A 22,578-nucleotide genomic window follows, 5' to 3' on the forward strand; every position below is an offset into this window, starting at 1 on the left:
TGTTCGATTTGATATAATCCACGTGCTTTGGGAACGCATTTATTTATCTTGCTGGGTGAACTGGGCGAACTAGGGAAAGCGTTACAGCCTACATTGGCCTGGGTTGACTTGAACGAAGTTATGACCTTAATAACCACAGTATTCTCTGACACCGGTGTTCAATTTAGTGAAACTTGGCCAAACTGGGACGGCCTTCATTGCCATCTCCATGCCGCTCTATCCTCTAGCCTATGATTCTTATAATGCTGCACACAAAGTTACTTCCTAGGACGGTATCACAGCGTTGCAGCACCATTCAGTGCCCATACTTTGATTCCATTAATAGGCGGGTGTCCCGTGTTTTGTATCTCACACCCATTACAGTTGAAATCAGCTTTGATGTATTATACACTGCTAGATTCATGAATGGTAAGTACATGGCTGGAGTTGCCAGTGTTGATTCCGTCATGACCTCTTTTCCTCTTCGCGAAGCCGAGCGATCAGTTTCTCTCGTAAGAACGGGCTCAGCCCAAGACTGGTGGCAGCCAGGTTAGTAACCCCTGCTGACAAGAAGAACGACTAGATTGGCAATGTATCCTCTCACATTCCCTGATTTGTCACAATCCGGTATGTGCCGCTGGCCTGGAAGTTGCCGATGATCTCGCCCTTGCCGTCAACCTCGACGCTGCCGAGGATATCCTCCGGCCTGGCATGAAACAACCCAAAGTCAGCCAGATTGCAGGGTTGGCACCCAATGATGATGGCCTTGCAGAATGAGACCCTACCAGGCGATCCTCCCAAAATCTGGCGGATTGCGCGTATCGCTCAGATGCACCCATCCGCCTACCCCAGCCCCTCCCGCGCCGCCCTCGGCACTAGCACCTCCGGCCCCGGTCCCGGTGCCCCGCGAACTCCGAGCCTGTATGAAACTAAAACCTCCCGGAGAAGCGAACGCTTGCGCCTGGCTCTTCAGGTCCGGGTCATCGGCAGCGTGTTTTGCAAGCACATCGTTGAGAATCGAGAGGAAGCGCGGGTTGCCTTGGAAGGAGCCTGGGGTTGGCGGGACGACTGTTGTGGTGCCAATTGCAACAGAGGGATTAGGAGGGTTCGTGTCGAGGAGGGATAGGAGGTACGAGCTGCGGGCTTGCGGATTGGGGAAGACTTTCTGATAGAGATGTTAAGCTATGCCATCGGTTTTCAAGTGGGGAGATATAATCACAAACAATGCTAGGATTAGAGGCTAATGTTGACAATCCCCGCGAAAAGCTGCGGAATTGCCGTATCGTGAACAGGCTGGCGGTCGACATGTTGCTCGCCTTGGCGGACGAGTAGCTCAGAGCGGGAGCCTTTCTGCGACGATGCCGTCATGCAGGCAGTGATGTAAGCTTTCGGAACGTCACAGCAAAACGGAGCTCCAGTTGCCTGCCGGAAACCGTTACATACGGATCCCTGCTTTGCACCCTTGCCTGTATCCCTGTTACGCCCCGCCGCCAGACGCGTAGAGACGCGTGCATTGTCGCCCATTTAGGCGATGCCCAAGCTACCAGGTACATACCTAGGTTACCTTGGCTATTGCGAAAGTACGGGTTCCTGGACAACAAACCGCCGCGATTACCAGCAAACTGAGCCTGATCGAACCAGCGCAATACCGCGAAAATGATGATAATACAGAGTCCCAAGAAGAGCCCCCGGAAAAACCAGCCAAAGAGCCCTGAAAAAGGCGCCAAGAGGGCCAAACCACCGCCGCCGCCTTTTTTCGCGGCCAGGAACCCGGGCCCCTCGAGCGCGATCCCGTCCTCATCGCCTGCCTTCGCGACGCCTGCACACCCGTTAAAGCCATTCCAACCACCAGCTCCCGCGAAAGCAGCTGTTCTCCCCATAATCCTCCCTCCTGCGACATTGAGGCCACTGGCATTCCGGACCTTCACCAAGAAACACAGCTTGACGCTAACGTCCTCGGCGCTCCAGGAGCTGGCCACTTTTATCGGCAGGCATTGCGGCTCGGGATGGAGGGAAGAGGGTCTCGCCGAGAAGGTCTTGGAAGAGGTCGCCCGGACATGGAAGAATCGCAATGGCGGGGTCATCGTGGAGGGCACCAGCCCCGAGCTGAAAGACATCCTCAAGACCCTGGAGGGAAACATGAGCGGCGGGAAGATCCTGACAGGCCCCCGGGGTTTGAGTCGTCAGAACAGCTTGATGTTTGAGCCGGCTGACGATGCGGACCTCTCGAAGACCAGACAAGGACTGAGGCCGACAACAACGCTCGCACGGGATGACAGCCAAACCAGCTTTGGCATGTCTAGCATGGACGTTGACGAGGAACCGGACGACGAGGAACTGCAGGATGTTAGGAAGTGGCTCAAAGTTATCAACGCCTTTGACCAGCCGCGGTACACATACAACGTCGCGAAGAAACATTTCGAGAAGTCGGGCCCCTTCCCCGTTCGCCTTGTGCACTCATGGCGAGGGTGGTGCTAACAAGACCGCAGAGTCACTTCTAAACCATCTATCTTACCCTCTGCCTTGCACAAGACCGAGGCCTTCCGGAATCGATACAACGTTATCCATCAGCGACTGCTCCGCAACGAATCCTTTCAGACATCAACCGTCACAAGCTCTAGGAGCACCGTACTCCGTCGGGGCGCATCCTCCGCTATGCAGTCGCACAAGATAACGCCTATCGCAAACCTCCTCGGCCGCCACGGTACCAATCACATGCTACTCGGGATGCTGGTCATCTTGCCCACCGGAAACCTCGCCATCAGCGACTTGACGGGGACCATCACGCTCGACTTGTCGCATGCAGTCGCCATCCCGGAGGATTCGGCATGGTTCACGCCGGGCATGGTGGTGTTGGTCGACGGTATTTACGAAGAAGAGGAGGAGTCGACGGGCAAGGGGCTGAGCGGCAGCAGCGGTGTGGGAGGTACCATTGGTGGCCGCTTCCAGGGGTTCTTCATTGGCCAGCCGCCCTGCGAGAAGCGTCGCGCGACACTGGGAGTGAGTGGTCTGGAAGGCGGAGCGGATCATACCATCGGGGGCGGCTTCGGATGGATAGACTTCCTCGGGGTAGGGAGTGAGCGGGCTGTCGGCTCTCGCATGCGAAAGCTGGAACAGAGATTAATACGCCAGCCGTCGTTGGCAGATCCAGACAGCCCCGGACGAAGTCGCATGGTCATCGTGGGCGAGCTGAACCTCGACCAGCCGCGCAGCCTGCAGGCATTGAGGAAGATCCTCTCTCTCTATGCCACCGATCCGGAAGGGTCGACTCCCATGACCTTCGTCCTTGCTGGCAACTTCACTACCCACGCCGTCATGGCCCGCGGCGGTAGCGGTGGGAGCATAGAGTACAAGGAATTCTTCGATGCCTTGGCCTCCACGCTAGCCGACTTCCCCATGCTCCTGACCACAGCAACCTTCATATTTGTCCCCGGCGACAACGACGGGTGGGTGTCGGCATTCTCAGGGGGCGCCGCCGTTCCGCTCCCGAGGAAACCCGTGCCGGATCTTTTTACCTCCCGAATCAGGCGGGTCTTCACGGCAGCCAACGCTGAAGCAGGGCTGTCCTCCGCCGAAAACAAAGGGGGCGAAGCCGCTTGGACCACGAACCCTTGCCGCCTCTCGCTCTTCGGACCCAACCATGAGATCGTCCTCTTTCGAGACGATATCTCAGCCCGTCTTCGCCGCTCCTCCGTCCGCCTCAAGAGCAAGGCCGCCGCCGCCGCCGCCAACGACGACGAACCACAACCACAGCCACAGGGGGACAATGACGACGTGACCATGTCTGGCGCCAACCCCGCCGCCGCCCCCTCCTCTCCTTCCCGACCCGACGCGATGGACGTCGACCCTATCCCCCAGGATCAGCAGACCCCACCCTCCAGTCCGGGGCAGCCTCCCAAAGACGACGTACCGTACGACGTTCTTGCCGCCCGCAAACTCGTCAAAACCCTCCTGGACCAGGGCTATCTTGCCCCCTTCCGCCAGTCCATCCGCCCCGTGCACTGGGACTACACGTCAGCGCTGTATCTGTACCCGTTGCCGACGGCCCTGGTGCTGGTGGACACGACCGCGCCGGCCTTCTGTGTGACCTACGAGGGCTGTCACGTCATGAACCCCGGGAGCATCCTGGTCAGTGGTCGGCGGGGCGTGGCGAGATGGATCGAGTACGCGGTGGGGACGGGAAAGGGGGGTAGGGTTCGGGAGTGTACCTTCTGAGTGCCTAGGTCCTGGATGGCTGTTGTTCTTTGGGAGTATAGGATAACGAGGATACTTTGACCGTTTATGGATATTTGTGGGCTGTGTGTGTCGGCGATAAAGGGGTTGAACGGTCACGATGACTACGAACGCATGTATGTACGGTGCATGGTTGGAGAGGACGTATTTACTGGTGGTTCGCGCAGATAATTCATCTGAAAGCAGGACGAAAGGAATGAGCGCGGGCAGCGACAACTCTTGGATTTTCTGCTTGACTATCACAGACATGCCGAAGATGAAAGCACTCCTATACGGAACGAGGACATGTGAGATTAGATACGGTAGCTATAGCACCGTGAGCATTGGGCCAGTACCCGGCACATCTGCGGCTTTGACGGTCTGCTACATCAAGTATCACATGGAATGTGTTAGCTTAGCATAGGGTTTCTCTTTCGAAGGGCCCTCACACCGTTGACCACATGGCCCGCTAGTCACCTTCCAGCTGCTCGGTTAGCCCGCGAGCGAAGGAATTCTTCATTCTATATGCGGAAAGCAAGGAGGACTTCATGAAACCGAATACCGGCGTGAGAAGGTGCCCAAGCTCCACTTGTAAGACGGGCGGGTTGCTTGATCCTGCGCACAGAACAGTTTAATTCCCTAGTGGACTACCTTACTCGATCAATGTTGCGTTTCCGGAAGCGATGTAATGAGTGTTCCCGAACTTGCTAATGAACAGGATCCGATGATGGTCCCGAGTACGAGTGGAGCACCCGTAGGCTCCTGTTTGTTGAGAATTCAATATCTGATTCTGAACTGGGTGACTGACGACACCGGTCCTCGTCACTGTAAGTACCTAAGGCCTTGGGCTACGGTCTCAGTCTAGTCGCGAATTATTCATTTGGCAGCGCCTGCACATAGTATGTGACTTGAGAGAGGTGCTGGATTGCTTCTCACTGAACCGTTTCAGTTGTTACCGAGATGCTGTCTTTCTCGAATTTGCATTGTGTTCCCGACTCAGAGGTCTGACATCAGACTTGCTTAAAGATTAGCTAGGTATGCCCTCGTCTGTCAAGCCAGGCAAAGCTAACCATCTGAGCGATTTCCCAAAAGAGAGAGACATGCATTTCCTTTTCGCCTAAACTCTGCAGAAGGGCGTGTTAAGTGGCTGCAAGCCTCGTATTCAAAGGCGTCTGCAATCTGCCCAAGTAGTATGTGAGTATTACAGACTCATGTGCTGTCCAAAACGGCTACCGCCGTTTGCTGTTGAAGAGGCAGTGATGTGCACCGCATCTGAACCCATACAGCATTACACAGCCTGCCCGTCGATGTTGGGCCGAAGACAGGGCGGGGTTCCGCTGCTGGCCGTTCATTCAACGACGTGCAGCATGCTGTGGTGGCTGGATGAAGCCCGCCCATCAGAGGCCTGGTAACTGGCTAGGAATCAAGTCGTGTCCGGGGCAAGGCTCGGCCCAACGGCTGAACTGCTATGCTAGTGGCTTGCCGATGCTAAGTAGAAACCGCTCAACCGCGGGATAAAAGCAGGAACAACTGAGATGAATACCGAGATGATGAACGGGGATTGCCCGCTCTAGAGAGGCCAAGTGCGCTAGATCAATAGGGCTGAAGGAGCCCCGACTCTACGATTGGCTGCCCTCCGGCTCTCCCTTGTGTAGCCCCTTAGCCCCGAGAGGCTTGCGGTTCTTGGCCAGAGAAGCTCGATTAAATAGTGCGGGGTGATTAGGATGTTGATGGGTTGGCCGGTGTTGACGGATGTGGTTCTCGGTCCCGGAAATGAAGCGCCTCTCCGTGCCTAGAAGGCTAGAACCAGCCGAGTCACAGTTCAGGTCTGCGGTGTTGTTGAAGGTCATTCCCAGTCACAGAACTTGGTCATCAGAGCAGCTCCTGGCTCTCGGTGGGCTGTACGCTCCAAGCATATAAATCTCAGACCGTGCAGCAGCGCTAGAGGACATGAAATCCGTCATCCATAAGAAGCAAGCGTTATGTACGGAGGTAAATCAACGTACTGTCTGACTGTACATCCATACACCACTAGTACGTTACTGTACCAGTACACAGTACGAGCTGCTGCCCCGCTGCTCAACCCTTAGAAGCGGGACTCAGCTTGGCATGCATCCTTGAAGGGCGTTTGATTGGATGTTCGGTACTTGGGCACCGAGCCCCACATTCAAGTTCCACTCCCCCACGTGCTTTCAACCTCAGCCCGCCAAGACATCATCAGTTTGCTGCTTTGGCGTTCACAGATTCCCACGAGGCCGGCAACCTTTGTGACACCAAGCACCTTATCAAACCGAGATTCTTAACTTACATGGGACGTTGGCGTGGAAAACCGATGAGAGTCAGTTCCAACCCTTGTGGCTTAGCCACGACAGAACATCGCGGAAGGAGTGGCAACCATGAGGGCACCGCCTAAGCGGTGATTAGGTACAGGGAGCCCGTATGTAGTGCGATGTGCGGTCATAGACATACTGTACGCATTTCTTTGCCGCCATCTCCCTCAATGAGGAACGCCCACGTCAAGCAGCCCCCATACTGTTTCTACCCTTGCTTACGCTCCGTTCATAGCAGGCACCGTGATGAGATACCAGCGGCGGCAGTTGAAGATATATGCCAACGCTGTTCCCTACTCTTTCCTATGACATGCATGGAACTATGAGTGCGCTATCGAAGCGGCCGTACATCAAGCGCCGCCAACTCTCAATCTTGATGATAGCGCACAGCATCAATCCCAAGAATACCCACGAGTTACCGAGATTTGCCAACCCGACGGACATCACACCACTAGTTACTCTCCCCCGAGAGTGGCGCATGGCGAACGGAAGGAGAAAGCCAGTCGGTCCATGCAAGGGTCAATTACTCTATGCTACTACCGACATGCCGCCTCCAGATTGTGGCCATGTGCCGCCGGGCATTTGGCTGAGGTCGCGTTCGGATGCTTTTGCCAGTGGAAGGTGGGATGCGGCTTACATTATGGATGGTACCCGGACTGTCGGCAATGGAGAGACGAAATGCAGTACCGCAGGGCTTGATGTCCCTTTTTACCGGTGCTTCATAAGCCTCGTCCGATGCTTGGCAGGAGGGTCAGCCTCAGGCAGTGCTATCGGAGGCAGCTCTGGCACAAAGCACGTCATTCAACACCGAGACTCCCCAGTTACGTCGAATCTCCAGACGGGTGCAGACGGTGTAGCTGGGGCTGGCTCCACCTCACGCCCCTGGGTAGCCATCCGTATTGGCCACATCGACGCGCTCAACAGATGGGATGATACCGTGCGTGTGGCCACAGCTCTCCACCTTCTCCAACGGATTTATTAAAGCCCTTCGGTCTGGTCTGACGTCCCTCGAGTCGCGGTTCTCCAACACTCTCGTTCATCACCTACGGCTCTCAAGTCTCAACCAGTGCTCCCACCACAGCAGTCGTCATGCTCACGTCTCGCGTCCTCTCGTTTTCTTGCCTGTCCCTCGTGTTTTATGCCAGGGCGGCAACAGTTACTTATGATTTTAATGTAACATGGGTGTGGGCAAATCCTGATGGATTGTTTGGAAGGCCCGTCGCGGGCATAAACAACAAGTGGCCATGTCCAACAATCGAGGCCTCCAAGGGCGACACGATCGTCGTCAACGTCAACAACCAGCTGGGTAATCAGACCACCGGACTTCATTTCCACGGTGTCAGACAGATTGGTACGCCGATGATGGACGGTCCCAGTAGCGTCAACCAGTGTCCGATCGCGCCCGGCTCCTCGTTCAAGTACCAGTTCACGGTGAACGTGCCTGGTACCTATTGGTGTAAGACAGGTTTTATCCCACCACCCGATATGATCAAGGCTGACAAGATCAATCGCAGGGCACTCGCACAACATGGGGCAGTATCCTGACGGTCTGCGCGGTCCTTTGATCGTGCACGATCCTGATGACCCCTACAAAAGCGACTACGACGAGGAGCACATTCTCACGTTCTCGGATTGGTAAGGTCTCACCACCCTTGAAACAACAGCGCGACCGGAGTGCTCACAGCCTGCGTCTATAGGTACCACAATGACAGCACCACCGCGGTCCAGGACATGCTCGTCCCTACCAACACAGTATTCAAGCCTCCCATCCCGGACAGCTTGATTGTCAACGAAGGGCAGGGTTTGCATCTCAACTTTACAAGCGGCAAGAAATATCGCATTCGGATGATCAACTATGCCGCCTTCGGATCGGCCATGATCCACTTCAACTCGCACACCATGAACATCATCAGCGCCGATGCGATCAACGTCAAGAAACAGGACGCTTACCATCTCCGGCTTGCGCCTGCCCAGCGGTACGACGTCTTGATCGCTGCGGCGGACGGGGACAACGCAAACTACCCCTTCCTTGTCTCTCTGGACCTCAATCGCGATTGGACCAACTCCTCGTCGACGCTGAACTGGAGTCACAATTACACAGGCTATCTCGTGATGGACCCGTCCCAGCCGCTCGATTTGCTTGATGTCGTGGATAAGTGGGATCCGATTGACGAGTTTCGTTCCCTCCATCCCTACGACGGAGCTCCGGCCCTCGGCCCATATGACAAGCTGATCCTGCTTGACTTCAAGTTCTGCCTCGACCAGAACGGATACCCACGGTATGTGTCGGACCCGTCATTTTCTTCGATTGCGCTATTCAGCGGCCCCTAACTCCCTGCCCTACAGGTCGTGCTTTAACAACGTTACGTACATTAATCAGCTAGTGCCGACCCTCTACAGCGCCGCCACGACCGGTGATCAAAACACGAATCCGGTGGTGTACGGCCAGGTCAACCCGTTCATTGTGAACTACAATGAGACGGTGCAGCTGGTAATGAACAACTTCGACAATGCCAACCACCCGTTCCACCTCCACGGGCACCACTTCCAAGTGCTCGATCGCCCCCCCAGCGGCACAGGCGCCTGGTCGGGTCGTGACACCAACTACACCAACACGCCTACCCTGCGCGACACCGTCACCGTCATGCCCAACTCGTACACGGTGCTGCGCTTCAAGGCCGACAACCCGGGGGTGTGGCTCTTCCACTGCCACATCGAGTGGCACGTCGAGATGGGCCTAACCGCCACCATCATCGAGGCGCCCGACCGCCTGAGGAATATGACCTTCCCTCAGGATCATATTGACACGTGCAAGAAGTTGGGAATCCCGTACCAGGGGAACGCCGTGGGCAACACGCAAACCGTGACGGATACATCGGGCTACGCCACTGTGGCGCCTACAACTTATACTGGGTTAGTTTTCTCCCTTGTTCTTCTTCTTCTTCTTCTCCATCATCATTGCCTCCATCGTCTTGGTCGTCCTCATCTCCTCTTCCGACCTTCTTGTTACTTCATTCCCCTCGTACTTTCATATTGTTACCCGCTCTTGGGCGGGAGCCATAAGCTGACCTTGTTTGCAACTAGTGCCGATTACACTCCCGTACCCCGACAGAACCGCGATTTCATCGGCCCGAGAAGAGGGCGGCGGGTAGTTCGAGGTTTTTGAGGTTGATTGGTTATTAAGCAGACTGAATACTGCGACCTTGCCGCGAACCTGTTGGGTTTGAAAGCGTGTCTTGTTTCCCATTTTTGGATTATAGAGGGTATTAGATCAAGGAGGTTCTTTGGCGGCGTTTTGGTATACCGTCCTTGGATTAGGTCCTTGAATAGGCTATTATATAATGTTTTGATGCCCCCTTCTTGTTGAACCCGGCCATGTAGGAGGATTCGCCCTGATACCCCGTCTGCTCATTCTGCAAAATATAACGCGGCGTTTACTGTGATGGCGTAGCTGAGTGCGTCTGATATTCGCTGGGTATTAGTGGTGTTCATCCGATGTGAGTGGTGTGCCATAACCACATCCTGCGGCGACTGCGGCCTTGGCCAGTGGGAAGGGGAGGTGATAGGGCTTGAACGGACAAAAGCAAACTCGGAGGAGAGATCGGGTAGAAGATAGGAATGTGACCATACATACATAGAGAAGTTCCAACCGCAGATAGGCAGATTTCAAGCAATCCAGGACCTAAGTGTCGAAAAGCGAGGCTGAACTGCTGCTATCCGGCTTGTTGCCGATGGCCAGTGTGTGTAATATCCTAGTATTCTCTCAGCGGCCACAAGAGGCGAACGCTGTCACTCTATCGCTCGCCGGTCTCGGGTCCTTATATAGGCGGTTTCTATGTAGCAGCCGGTGGCCCAGCTGGCTTACGACCAGTCTCACGCAGATACTTCCGAACTTTCGGTACGCAACTGCAACCCGCCCCGGGACCAGGGTCATTGCTTCCCGTGAGCATCTAGATGGGCGTTAAGCGCAGATCCGGCCCTGCAGATGCAGACACACGGTAACACGATGTTCAGTAGGTTTGGAGGACGTGTGGTTTCTTCCACAACTGAGACCAGAGATCCGGCAATGCATCTAGGGTCGCCGGGGCACTCATGATCACTTCCGAATGACCTACATAGTTCTTATGATATCGGGAGGAGGTATAATAAACGCGCGAAGGGCGAAGCCCTACCAACCCTGGTGCGATTGCTAGCTAGCTACCAAGATGGGGCCATCGAGCTTCAACGAGTCACCCTCTGGGCGACAAGGGGTGGAAAGGGCGTGAGACAAGCGCCACTACAGGCCAAGTGAGCCTCGGGTACGCGATAGTAGCTGATGGGACAACCGCACATGTGTCTCGTAGGAGCCACTTCCCAATTCCCGGGAGCTGTTCACAGGAGTTCTTTGTAGCATCCAGAGGGATGAGATCTGAAATGTTCCAGTCGCACATGACTATGCCCCTGACATGATCGAGCAATCGACGATCTGTCAAGTTACTTACCTTAGGTAAGGTAGGTATGGGACTGGAAGGGAAGCACTCTTTCAACTGTGGGGATTCACCATGCAGTCCGCATAGCAACCTTGCAGAACAACTTGACGGCCATAGGGTGATGGCATGCTTCGTCTAATGATCTCAACTGTGGTAGGCTGAGACGCGGCGTGGTTCGACGCCTTGGAGGAGAAAATAGAGCTGCCGGTAACTTGTCGACCGGATATTCCTCGGGGCTGGGTTGAAAGGCGAAAGAAAGCAGAAGCAGCAAATGAGAATGTTCAGCTGTCGGTCTCACACGTGCGGCGTTTGGGAACAGCTCCTGGGCCACACCACATCACTGACCAGCTCCCAGGAGCCCAGGAATGCCTTGGACCGGGGTTGCTTCAAAGCGAAGTAATTGCAATTCTGTCACTTGACAGGCTCATAGAGCTGGGCTCCATCGGTAACGCCACATGGTGCGGCGGTGCTGCGGTGCTGCAGTGTGCCTTGTCCAGCCTCATTGAGCTCAGGAGCGGGTGCGCATACTTCACGCCGCTTGTTCTCGACGGGCTGGGGGGAGGCGCTGTAGTGTATTGGGCAAGAGCCGGCTAGCTGGAAGCTTGTTGGAATACCTCGTGTTACAGCCCGCCAAGACGAGCTTTATCGGCTAGGTTGAGTTGGAATCGCGTGGCGGGGACGGACCATCGCGGGGACGGACCATCGGGGGTCCGGAGGCGGCAGGAGACTATCTTCGGACGCAAATAGCGCGAGGTGCGACACCAGCGCACGGGCAGAACGTCGTACCCACGTCCGTAGCGAGAGGTGGAATGAGAACATCCATGAGATACGAATCTGGAGAAGCGAGCCACTTGTAGGGAAGTCCGGGTCCCCTAGGTCCTGAAGAGATTGGAGGACAACCGGAACGTCGGCACAGGCAAACTCGCCAAACGCGTCGATATTGGTCAAACCCTCGTGATTGTGTCCGGAGGGGTTCATGATCAAGGCAATTGGTAAGGAAAGACGACGAAGAACAAGTCTGTCGGACTCGGCAGTGGGGACGGCCTAGTGGTGAGCACTGCGGGCCGGCACCGGGCGGCGGGCGTCGCAGGTTGGTTCGCATGTGGACTGACACAACCCTACTAGAAGTTATTTCTATTGTATAGCTGTCTTGGAAAGAGTCCCGAGGCAGTTGTCAATCGGCCCAGACTCAAATCACTGTTGAGTTCTGAACCAGGGAGGTATATTGTTGAGCGCGGCGGGAGTCCGTAAGGGTGGCGTTGTGAGCCTCGACTGCGGGTTGCCTGCGTTTACTCCCTCTGTGCGTTGTGTCCTTGAATCCCTGGAGGACGACAGGTCTACACAGTGGGCTTTCTCCGTAGACGCCGGTAGGGAGCAGTCTTGCGTGTGTCTCGAGTTTGCAGGAAGCGACGTGGCTACCTAAGGTAGTTAAGAACGGTAAAGAACACTTGATGATGTTTGAGCCGGCGAGTAACGTTGAAGCGCGAGAAATGGTAGCGCCGGGCAGGTCCGTTGCAGCTGCTGACAGCTGCCGTCCAATGTCGTGCAAGCTCGGATAATTGCACTGGTGGTGCCATATGGTGCGTGCAATCTGCCCAGAAGATCTTTATATCGGATGTTGCGTCTAGGATCTACATGTAACGTATATGCTGATTTTTTGTGTTACATACAGTTCACGAATATTGCTTGCCTTGCATGAGCGTCCAGTCGACCTGCCGAAACCTCAAGAGGGGATCCAAATCTGTAAAAGCCCCTACTGTACGACACAGGAGTCAATGGCAACTTCGCCCGCGATGCTGGAACGACGTACTGCTCTCATTGTCCTCAATCCCAAGCGACGAGCATTACCCGCGGCTTGGAGACCGCTCCGGAACCCAAAACCAGTGGCATTATACAGTTTGGTGGGTGCCAGCAATCTGGATGCTCCAGCCGCCCTGTTCGTGCTTCGCGAGTGGCCTTAACCGGATTGTCGAGATGCGTCCGTATCGCCAGCCGCCAGCCGCACATCAACCTTGCATAAGCCGCCTTGCCTAGATATGTCTTACCACGCTGCCTCCAGACCTGGCCTTGTCAAACCTCAAGTGTCGATCAACCACCCAGGCGCAGGCAGCGCTGGTATGATGGACACGGCGACAGCGAAATTGGTGGCTTTGCTCCGGGACTCCGGGATACATACTAGCAAATTATCTCCAGTTTCGTGTCCCTGAAGGCAAGCAGGGGACCACAGATAACCCCCCTCGACGCAAAGCCCCCACTGCGAGATACGGCTAGACTCGCAGCGGGATGGCGGAGGAGTAGGACCGCATGATTGACTTTGATAGCCTTGGAATGTTGGGCGTGCCGCGTCCGATCGCGATCCAGATGCTGCATCTAGATGGGTTACGGCCACATGCAGACCCGGAGACAGCCAGAGCCCAGCAATCGGCACCTGGGTCTCAGATCAAACGGCACGAACTCATCAATTTCTGCTTGCCTTGGCTTTCGCTGCCCCGCCGCTTCTTCCTCGTTGGTTAAGACAGTGAATCTCGGACAGGTGCTTACCAGATCACTCGGCTAGGTTGGAACGGAGTCGCGGCCTGCTCGAGAGTCGGGCAACCTTCACAGCAACCTCGACGCCGCTCTGGATCTTTCCAGTTCGCCTCATGACTGATGTCCCGGGGCACTCTACATTGTACATTACATCCGTGGATGATGTACCGCACTTACCCGTGTCTAATCCTTACTACTGCATGGCGGGAACTACACACGATAGGTACTCGACCATCCTTGAGAGCTGAAAAGGGCAGGTATGGCATGGATCCGGCCTATCGCATGCCGGTAAGCTGCTTGGGTTAGTCGCCCGCCAATAGATGTCGATGAGGCTCTCGTTCCCGTCCGCGACCACAACGACACGTCGTGCCTTCCGGACCGCGCCCTCCCACCCGTGGACCAATGTCAACCCTACATCCGACGTCATCAACGGGAGAGCGTGGAGAATCCGAGGGGCAACCGCTCAGGAAGACGATGGGAACAACACCACCCTCGCTATCCTCACCCTGGAAGCTGCTCTTGAGGAATTCCTGTGTCTCTTGTGTCTTGTGCTGCAATCAGATTGTGTGCTGACGGCTTGTTGGGGTAGTCCGTTGCGGAATACTCCGGGCCGGCGCCCCGATGGATGCGCAGGGCCGGTCAACGGACTGAGTCCGCAAGGAAGTCTTCTCTCAGCGCTCATGTCACTCGGATGAGGCAGAGCTGGAAGGTTCCTGGTCGGGAACCCCAGGGGAGGCGGCATCCGCGAAGAAACCTGGAAGGTCCCGTCATGCACGCCTCGAGCCGGGGACAGGGACCTCCAAGGCTCTCCTTCACTTACATGTTCGGCTGTGAGGAAGGCACGTCCGGTTTCTGGAACACTCCTGGCAAGCTGGAAAGTCCCCGGCCTGGTTCAAGGTTCCATCCCACGAGATCCCCGGCGGTGGGCATCTGCATGCATGCGGCTGCCGCTTATCGCATTGCGCCTGCTTAACTACCCTATGCCTGCTATACACCACCTCGCCCTTTCCTCCGGGAAAGAGCCACCCTGTGCTATTTCAGTTGCAGCCGCCCTCCTCCGTTGATGGGAAGGAAGGAAGGATAAAACGGCCGGCTGACCAAGTGGAAATTTCTCCCATTGACTGGCACCCTCTCCCCCCGGAGATTGAGCGACCATCACCCAAACTTCCAGGTTTTAGGTTCACATCGTGTTGGACATCGAATGCCATCAGCATCCATCTGATACATTCTCATCCATCTTTTGTTATTAGACAAAGACGCCCGTGCGGCCATCAGGAGAGCATCTATACATCTCTATTTCTTTTTTCCTCTCAGAGTCCCCGCGCCAATCCACACAACCCCAAGGCACCAGGCAACGCCAGGTTCCCAATCATGGGCGCCAACGAGGATGACAGCTGGGCCGAGAGACCCACGTATCTCCTGCTGGGAGACCAGTCGCTTGACACACATGGATTCCTTGCCCAGTTCTTTCGCCAGGAGAAGCACGGTGAGCTGGCAAAGGCATTTCTGCGCCAGGCCGGTCACGCTCTCTTGTGGGAGATTGAGCGACTACCCAAGCTGGAGCGGGCAAAGCTTCCCGTGTTTCGGACATTACAGCAATTGAACGAGAGGTATCACAGCGCGGACTTCAAGCACGCAGGCGTCGACGCTGCTCTGTTGACCATCTCGCAGCTGGCACATTTCCTGGAGTAAGTCGGTCTTCAAAGGCTGTGTCGCTAACGCAACCGCGGTCTAACTAAACCGTCCTTTCAGTCACGCGGAGAAGCACTGCGAGGATATCCCTCACCATCAAAAGACCTTTGTCGTGGGTGTCTGCTCGGGCCTCTGGGCGGGAGCTGCCATCTCGGTGTCCCCGTCGCTGCCGGACCTCGTCCCGGTTGGCGTCCAATGCGTGGTCCTGGCATTCAAGCTCGGCGCCTATGTCCACGCGATCGGACAGCGGTTGAGCCCCACGAGTGACAGGTCCGAGAGCTGGACATACCTGTTTTCGGGAATGAGCCAAGAGGATATGGCCTCAAAGCTGGCTGAATTCCAGGATGCTGCCGTGAGTGACCAAAGACTACGCCTTGAGCCTCACGCCGTGTGTGTGTGTGAAAGCTGACCCCGGCCACAGGAGATACCCCTAGCAAGCCGCGCCTATGTTAGTGCGGTATCTGTTGACAGCATCGCAGTGTCTGGCCCTCCCACCACTCTCAAGGCCCTGGTTAACAAGGGGGTTTGCTCGGTGCGGCCGACGGCAATTCCCGTCCACGGCCCATATCACGCGTCCCATCTGCATTCGGGGGCCGACGTTCGGGACATCCTTGGGCTGGACGACCCGCAAGTGGAGGATGCCTTTTACAAGACACGGCCGCGATCGCCCATGATGTCGTGCACGACCGGGGATTGGCTCGTGGCCAGCGATACCAAGTCGCTCATGATCACCATCGCGTCGACTCTCCTGAACGAGACACTGATGTTCACCAAGGTGCTTGACGGTTGCCTTGATCATGCTCGCCAGTCGGAAGCGAAGAGTTGTCTTATCCTGCCGCTCGGCCCAACCCAGAATGCCGGCAGCCTCCAGAATCTCCTTAAGTCGCACACCGAGCTGGAGGTTATTCTCCGTGCGCCGCAGGCCGTGTCACCAGAGAGCACGGCGTCGAGCGTGGGGAACCAGGGCTCGAGCGGGAAGCCCAAGCTCGCCATTGTCGGCATGGCCGGCCGGTTTCCCGATGCCGCCAGCCACGAAAAGCTCTGGGAGCTGTTAGAGAAAGGCCTCGATGTCCACCGCATGGTTCCTCCCGACCGCTTCGACGTGAAGACACACTACGACCCGTCGGGCAAGGCCATCAACACCACCCACACGCCCTTTGGCTGCTGGATGAAGGAGCCTGGTCTGTTCGACCCCCGCTTCTTCAACATGTCGCCCCGCGAGGCGTTCCAGACAGACCCCATGCAGCGGTTGGCCCTGACAACCGCGTACGAGGCGCTGGAGATGGCGGGCTATACGCCCAACAGGACGCCGTCGACGAAGCTCGACCGCATTGGCACCTTCTACGGCCAGACGTCTGATGACTGGCGCGAGATCAATGCCGCGCAGGAGGTCGACACGTACTTCATCACGGGAGGCGTGCGCGCCTTCGGGCCGGGCCGCATCAACTACCACTTCGGCTTCAGCGGGCCCAGCCTCAACATCGACACGGCTTGCTCGTCCAGTGCGGCAGCCATGCAAGTCGCCTGCACGGCGCTCTGGGCGCGGGACTGCGACACGGCCATCGTGGGTGGTCTGTCGTGCATGACGAACCCGGACATCTTCTCGGGCCTCAGCAGGGGCCAGTTCCTCTCCAAGAAAGGCCCGTGTGCAACCTTCGACAACGAGGCCGATGGGTACTGCCGTGCCGACGGCTGTGCATCCGTCGTCGTGAAGCGCCTGGAAGATGCCGTGGCCGACGGGGACAGGGTGCTCGCCGTCATCCTCGGCACCGCGACCAACCATTCCGCCGAAGCAATCTCCATCACGCATCCCCACGGTCCCACGCAGGCTGCCCTGTCGAGGGCCATTCTCGACGAAGCAGGCGTCGATCCCCTGGATGTCGACTACGTTGAGATGCACGGAACCGGCACGCAGGCCGGCGATGGCACCGAGATGAAATCGGTGACCGACGTTTTCGCCCCCGCGGACCGCAAGCGGCCTGCCGACAGGCCCCTCTTCCTGGGTTCCGTCAAGGCCAATGTTGGCCACGGGGAGGCTGCATCGGGCGTTACCGCTCTCATCAAGGTCCTCCTGATGCTCCAGAAGAACGCCATTCCGCCCCATGTCGGCATCAAGCCAGGCTCCGTCATCAACAAGACGTTCCCCAAGGACCTCTCGGAGCGGAACGTCAACATTGCCTTCCACACCACTCCATTCCGGAGGAAGGACGGCAGGCCGAGACGGGTCTTTGTCAACAACTTCAGCGCCGCCGGTGGCAACACCGGTCTGCTCCTTGAAGAGGCGCCGAGGTTCGCCCCGGCCGCGGAGGATCCGCGCAGCCACCACCTCGTGACGGTGACGGCCAAATCCAAGGCCTCCATGATCCGCAATGCCGAGCGTCTTGTCGAGTGGATTGACAAGCACCCGGACACGCCACTGTCGCATCTCGCCTACACCACGACGGCAAGGAAGATCCAACACTACTGGCGCATGAACGTGTGTGCTGCCGACGTTGCCGAGGTCCGCAACGGCCTTCAGGGACTCCTCAAGGAAAACATTATGCCTGTCAACCCCGAGGAGCCCAAGGTGGCCATGATGTTTACTGGACAGGGCTCGCACTACGCAGCGATCGGCAAAGAGCTCTACGAGCACTACTCGGTGTTCCGGCAGGCCATCGACGAGTTTGACCTGCTCGCCCGCATCCACCGCCTGCCGTCGTTCCTCCCACTGATCGATGGAAGCGAGCCGGACGTGGGCCGGCTGTCGCCCGTCGTGATCCAGCTGGGCCTGGCGTGCCTGGAGATGGCGCTTGCCAGGCTGTGGGCGTCGTGGGGAATCCGGCCCGCTGTGGTGATGGGCCACAGTCTCGGCGAGTACGCTGCTCTCGAGGCCGCGGGCGTGCTTTCGGCCAGCGATGTCATCTACCTCGTCGGCGTCCGCGCCCGGCTGCTCCTCGACAAATGCACGCCCGGCACTCATATCATGCTCGCGGCGCAGGGCTCGGTGGAGGACGTGACCTCCGCCCTGCAGGAGAAGGGCCGCGGCGTCGAGATTGCCTGCATCAACGGACCGCGCGAGACTGTGCTCAGCGGCGAGGCTAGTGCCGTCACCGAGGCCTTGACGATCCTGAAAGACGCCGGATTCAAATGCACCCAGCTCCGGGTGCCCTTCGCCTTCCACTCGGCCCAGGTGGATGCCATCCTGGACGACCTCGAGAGCGTCGCCCGGGGCGTGACCTACCACGCGCCCAAGGTGCCCATCATTTCGCCTCTGCTGGGCAAGGTGGTCGAGGGCCAGCCCTTCGACCCGGTCTACCTCCGCAGGCATGCGCGCGAGGCTGTCAACTTTCTCGGCGGCCTTGTCTCGGCCCAACAGTCTGGCATTATCGATGACAAGACTGTCTGGCTCGAGATTGGTCCCCACCCGGTCTGCGCCTCGCTGGTGAAGGCCGTCTTCGGCGTTGCCACAGTCGCGGTCCCTTCGCTGCGCCGCGGCGAGCCGACCTACAGGACGCTGTCCAACAGCCTCGGCATGCTGCACAGCGCGGGGCTGAGGGTGGACTTCAATGAGTACCACCGCGATTTCAGCGACTCGGTGCGCCTGCTCGATCTGCCCAGCTACGCGTTCGATGATCGGAACTACTGGCTGCAGTATACGGGCGACTGGTGCCTCACGAAGAACCGGATTGCCGCGCCCAAGCCCGCGCAGACCAGGCTGTCGACGACGACGGTGCAGAAGATCATCAAGGAGGAAGTCCGCGACGACGTGGCCGTCGTGGAGATCGAGTCCGACCTGTGCCAAGAGCAGCTCCGCAATGCCGTCTCTGGCCATCTGGTCAACGGCGCCCCGCTGTGCCCGTCGTCGCTGTACGGCGACATGGCCATGACCGTGTGCGACTACGCTTACAAGCTGCTGCGGCCGGATGCCGAGAGCGTCGGCTACAATGTCGCCGACATGGAGGTCCCCAAGACGCTGATCTTCGACGACAAGGCCGTCAGCCACATCCTGCGCCTGACGGTGACGGCCCATGCGAAGCTCGGCTACGCAGACCTCGTCTTCCACACGGGCGAGGGGGCCAAGCGGACGGATCACGCGCTCTGCAGGGTCTACTTCGGCGACCTGGAGGATTGGCAGAAGGAGTTCGACCGTGTCTCGTACCTGATCCGATCGCGCGTCGACGCCCTCAAAGAGGCCGAGCAGCGCGGCATCGCTTCCAAGATCGGCCGCGGGCTGGCGTACAAGCTCTTTTCGGCCCTGGTCGACTACCACCCCCGCTACCGTGGCATGGACGAGGTGATCCTGGACAGCGCCACGTGCGAGGCGACGGCGAAGATCCGCTTCCAGACCACGGAACAGGACGGTACCTTCTACTTCAGCCCCTACCACATCGACAGCGTCTGCCACATCTCGGGCTTCATCATCAACGGCACCGACGCCGTGGACTCGCGCGAGCAGGTCTTCATCTCGCACGGCTGGGGCTCGATGAGGTTCACCGAGATCCCGCAGGCCGGCAAGGAGTATCGCAGCTACATCCGCATGCAGCCCATTAAGGATAGCAAGATGATGGCGGGCGATGGCTACGTCCTCGACGGCGACAAGGTCATCGGCTGCGTCGGCGACATCAAGTTCCAGTCCATCCCGCGCAAGGTGCTCAACATGATACTGCCCCCGCGCGGCGCTCATGCAGCCGCCAGCGCACCGCCTCCTCCTCGCCCTTCGGCCGTCGCCAAGAAGCCCGTCCCCAACAAGAAAGCTTCCTCGCCCAAGAGGAAGAAGAAGGAAGGAGTGACTCCATCCAACATCAACAAGGTGAACCAGCGGCTGAAGAGCGTCATCTCGACCATCATGGACATCCTTGCTCGGGAGGTGGGCTGCAGCCACGACGAGCTCGCCGACAACATTGCCTTCACCGACCTCGGTGTCGACTCGCTGATGTCCCTGACGGTCAGCGGCAAGATTCGCGAGGAGCTGGAGCTGGACATTCCCTCGAACGCCTTCGTCGACCATCCCACCATCGGTGCCTTCAAGCAGTTCCTGGCCAAGTATGAGCAGCCGGGCCGCAAGACGAGCATTTCCTCGCACGACTCAAACGCGTCCGCCAGCGACGGATCGCCCGAGTCGGATTCCGAATCTACCGCGACGACGCCGCCCTTGGAGGAGAGTGAGGAGGGGTCTTCGAACAAGGGTGACAGCCAGAGCCAGTCTCAATCCGCCGGCGGCGGCGACTCTGGGGATGAACTCCAGTCCATCGTCCGCAGCACCATCGCCGGGGAGATGGGCGTCGAGGTGGACGAGATCCTGGCGGCCCCGGACCTCGCCAACCTCGGCATGGACTCTCTCATGAGCCTATCGATTCTGGGCAAGCTGCGCGAGAACACCGGCATGACGATTCCGTCAGACCTGTTTGTCGCGAACCCATCGCTCAAGGCCGTGGAGCGTGCCCTTGGTATCAGCAGCGCACCCAAGAAGCCCGCCAGCCGCAGCAAGCAGCAGCAGTCGAAAGAGGCCTCCTCGGCCAAGCAGCAGCAGGCTAGGGAGGCGCCGCCATCAGCGCCCAAGCATCCCAGGATCGGCCTGGAGCAGCCTGCCCCTCCGAAGCCGCCGAGGCCCAGCAACCTGGTCGACGACTACCCGAACCGCAAGGCCTCTTCAGTGCTGTTGTCGGGAAGCCATCGCCAGGCGACCAAGCACCTGTTCATGATCCCCGACGGCAGCGGATCGGCCACGTCGTACACCGAGATCGCCAATGTCGGCGGCGAGTGGGCCGTCTGGGGTCTCTTCTCGCCCTTCCTGAAGACGCCAGAAGAGTACAAGTGCGGCGTGTACGGAATGGCGGCCAAGTTCATCGAAGAGATGAAGCGGCGTCAGCCCCAGGGCCCGTACTCGGTCGCCGGCTGGAGCGCTGGCGGCGTGATCGCGTACGAGATTGTCTACCAACTCACCACGGCGGGCGAAGAGGTCGACAACCTCATCATCATCGACGCGCCCTGCCCCGTCACCATCGAGCCCCTGCCCGAGGGTCTCCATGCCTGGTTCGCCTCGATCGGCCTCCTCGGCGAGGGAGACGACAAGAAGATCCCGCCTTGGCTGCTGCCGCACTTCGCCGCGTCCATCACGGCGCTCAGCAACTACGACGCCCAGCCGATCCCCAAGGACAAGTCCCCCAAGGTCATGACCATCTGGTGCGAGCACGGTGTCTGCAAGGATCCCACCGATCCCAGACCGGAGCCCTATCCAAAGGGCCATGCTCTCTTCCTTCTCGACAACCGATCCGACTTTGGTCCCAACCGCTGGGACGAGTACCTGGAGGGAAGCAAGATGCAATTCCGGCACATGCCTGGGAACCACTTCTCCATGATGCATGGCGAGCTGGTACGTTGTCTTTCCCCTTCCCTTCCCCTTTTTGATCTGCTATGACATGAAAATTCTCAGCAGCATCGCATACTGACTCTCGCTTTCTGGAATACTAGGCCAAGCAACTCGGCGGTTTCATCAAGGAGGCCCTTTTGTAAAAAAGATGGACAAAGAAATGCTTTGGCGTTTCACCTGTCTCCATCCATCCCCATTCTGAACGGTTGGCCATCATCAATGATGCGATGCGCTGGTCAGTCGGCGTTCACACAGGCTGAAGATTTAGAAGAGCTATATTTCGCATTCGAAACCTACCTGGTAAGCCGTACCATCCACTCAATGTGCTGCTGCTTCTTCTCCTTCGTCTTCTTCCCACTTTGATGGGTATGCTGACTCGGCCCCACAGAGTGCATTCGTCGGTTTCTGGAGTTCCGACCACGGGTTGGGAATCTGAGCGTGGTGGTTGCTTCTTTCTCTGTGACTGTTAATAACCAGCGTTACGTGTGGCTCTCTTCAGGGGTTGCTTTCCCGTTTTCTTTCTTTTTGCTCCGGATACACTCATTCTGGGAGATGGAGTTGATCATGGGATCGGGAAATCCCCAAAGGTGGTGGGTGAACGTGCGAGGGCGGCGGAAATCGTTTCATAGCCTTGAAGCATGACTACCAAAGATAGTGTTGTCTGTGCAATTCACACTTCTTTCAAGCGACTTACTCTCGCCACGGCAGCTTCCTTCTGGTGTATTGTACACGTCCACCGTTGGGCAGAGTAAGCTGTACCTATGTTAGTTTTGTTCAAATTGCACTGCTAGTAGACTCTTAGGCGTAGTAGACTTGGCGAAACCGGACCTAAGGTAGCCAGCCTACTAGTAATTTGATTGACCTTTGCGTCGTGCCCCGAGTTAGGAAGGAGTCCCATCCCGCGCTGCACCCGAACTTTAGGCAACTTGAACTCTAACCACTCAGCTATGACCATGATTCTTTCACTCGTCGTTTGCTAGAATTCATGGTAATCATGCCCTGGATGGTGTACGGAGAG

General features: G+C 57.5%; 5 protein-coding genes across 5 annotated transcripts; 4 read left to right on the forward strand and 1 right to left on the reverse strand.

Moving 5' to 3' along the window:
* Positions 1-444: 444 nt before the first annotated feature.
* B0T15DRAFT_491683 (uncharacterized protein) lies at positions 445-1,286 on the reverse strand (the record flags this gene model as incomplete). Its single annotated transcript, XM_062866804.1, has 4 exons — positions 445-514; positions 584-685; positions 765-1,144; positions 1,203-1,286. The coding sequence occupies 4 exons, from the start codon at positions 1,284-1,286 to the stop codon at positions 445-447; spliced, it is 636 nt and encodes a 211-aa protein (XP_062724932.1).
* Positions 1,287-1,337: 51 nt separating this feature from the next.
* On the forward strand, positions 1,338-4,194 carry B0T15DRAFT_566042 (DNA polymerase alpha/epsilon subunit B-domain-containing protein; the record flags this gene model as incomplete). Its single annotated transcript, XM_062870684.1, has 3 exons — positions 1,338-1,354; positions 1,653-2,405; positions 2,469-4,194. The coding sequence occupies 3 exons, from the start codon at positions 1,338-1,340 to the stop codon at positions 4,192-4,194; spliced, it is 2,496 nt and encodes an 831-aa protein (XP_062724933.1).
* A 2,237-nt stretch (positions 4,195-6,431) lies between these two features.
* B0T15DRAFT_131723 (uncharacterized protein) lies at positions 6,432-7,542 on the forward strand. Its single transcript, XM_062861751.1, has 2 exons — positions 6,432-6,529; positions 6,760-7,542. The coding sequence occupies exon 2, from the start codon at positions 6,799-6,801 to the stop codon at positions 7,501-7,503; it is 705 nt and encodes a 234-aa protein (XP_062724934.1). The 5' UTR covers positions 6,432-6,529; positions 6,760-6,798; the 3' UTR covers positions 7,504-7,542.
* A 68-nt stretch (positions 7,543-7,610) lies between these two features.
* B0T15DRAFT_392729 (multicopper oxidase like protein) lies at positions 7,611-9,687 on the forward strand (the record flags this gene model as incomplete). The annotated part of the gene is made up of 4 exons (XM_062864654.1): positions 7,611-7,977; positions 8,036-8,156; positions 8,219-8,800; positions 8,868-9,687. 4 exons carry the CDS (start codon positions 7,611-7,613, stop codon positions 9,685-9,687), a joined length of 1,890 nt encoding a protein of 629 aa, XP_062724935.1.
* Positions 9,688-14,890: 5,203 nt separating this feature from the next.
* Positions 14,891-21,703, forward strand: B0T15DRAFT_491685 (uncharacterized protein; the record flags this gene model as incomplete). Its single annotated transcript, XM_062866805.1, has 4 exons — positions 14,891-15,207; positions 15,272-15,563; positions 15,633-21,563; positions 21,662-21,703. 4 exons carry the CDS (start codon positions 14,891-14,893, stop codon positions 21,701-21,703), a joined length of 6,582 nt encoding a protein of 2,193 aa, XP_062724936.1.
* Between the last annotated feature and the right edge of the window lie 875 nt (positions 21,704-22,578).

Source organism: Chaetomium strumarium (assembly GCF_033439665.1).
Source record: "Chaetomium strumarium strain CBS 333.67 chromosome Unknown B0T15scaffold_2, whole genome shotgun sequence".
In the NCBI taxonomy this organism is placed as follows: domain Eukaryota; kingdom Fungi; phylum Ascomycota; class Sordariomycetes; order Sordariales; family Chaetomiaceae; genus Chaetomium; species Chaetomium strumarium.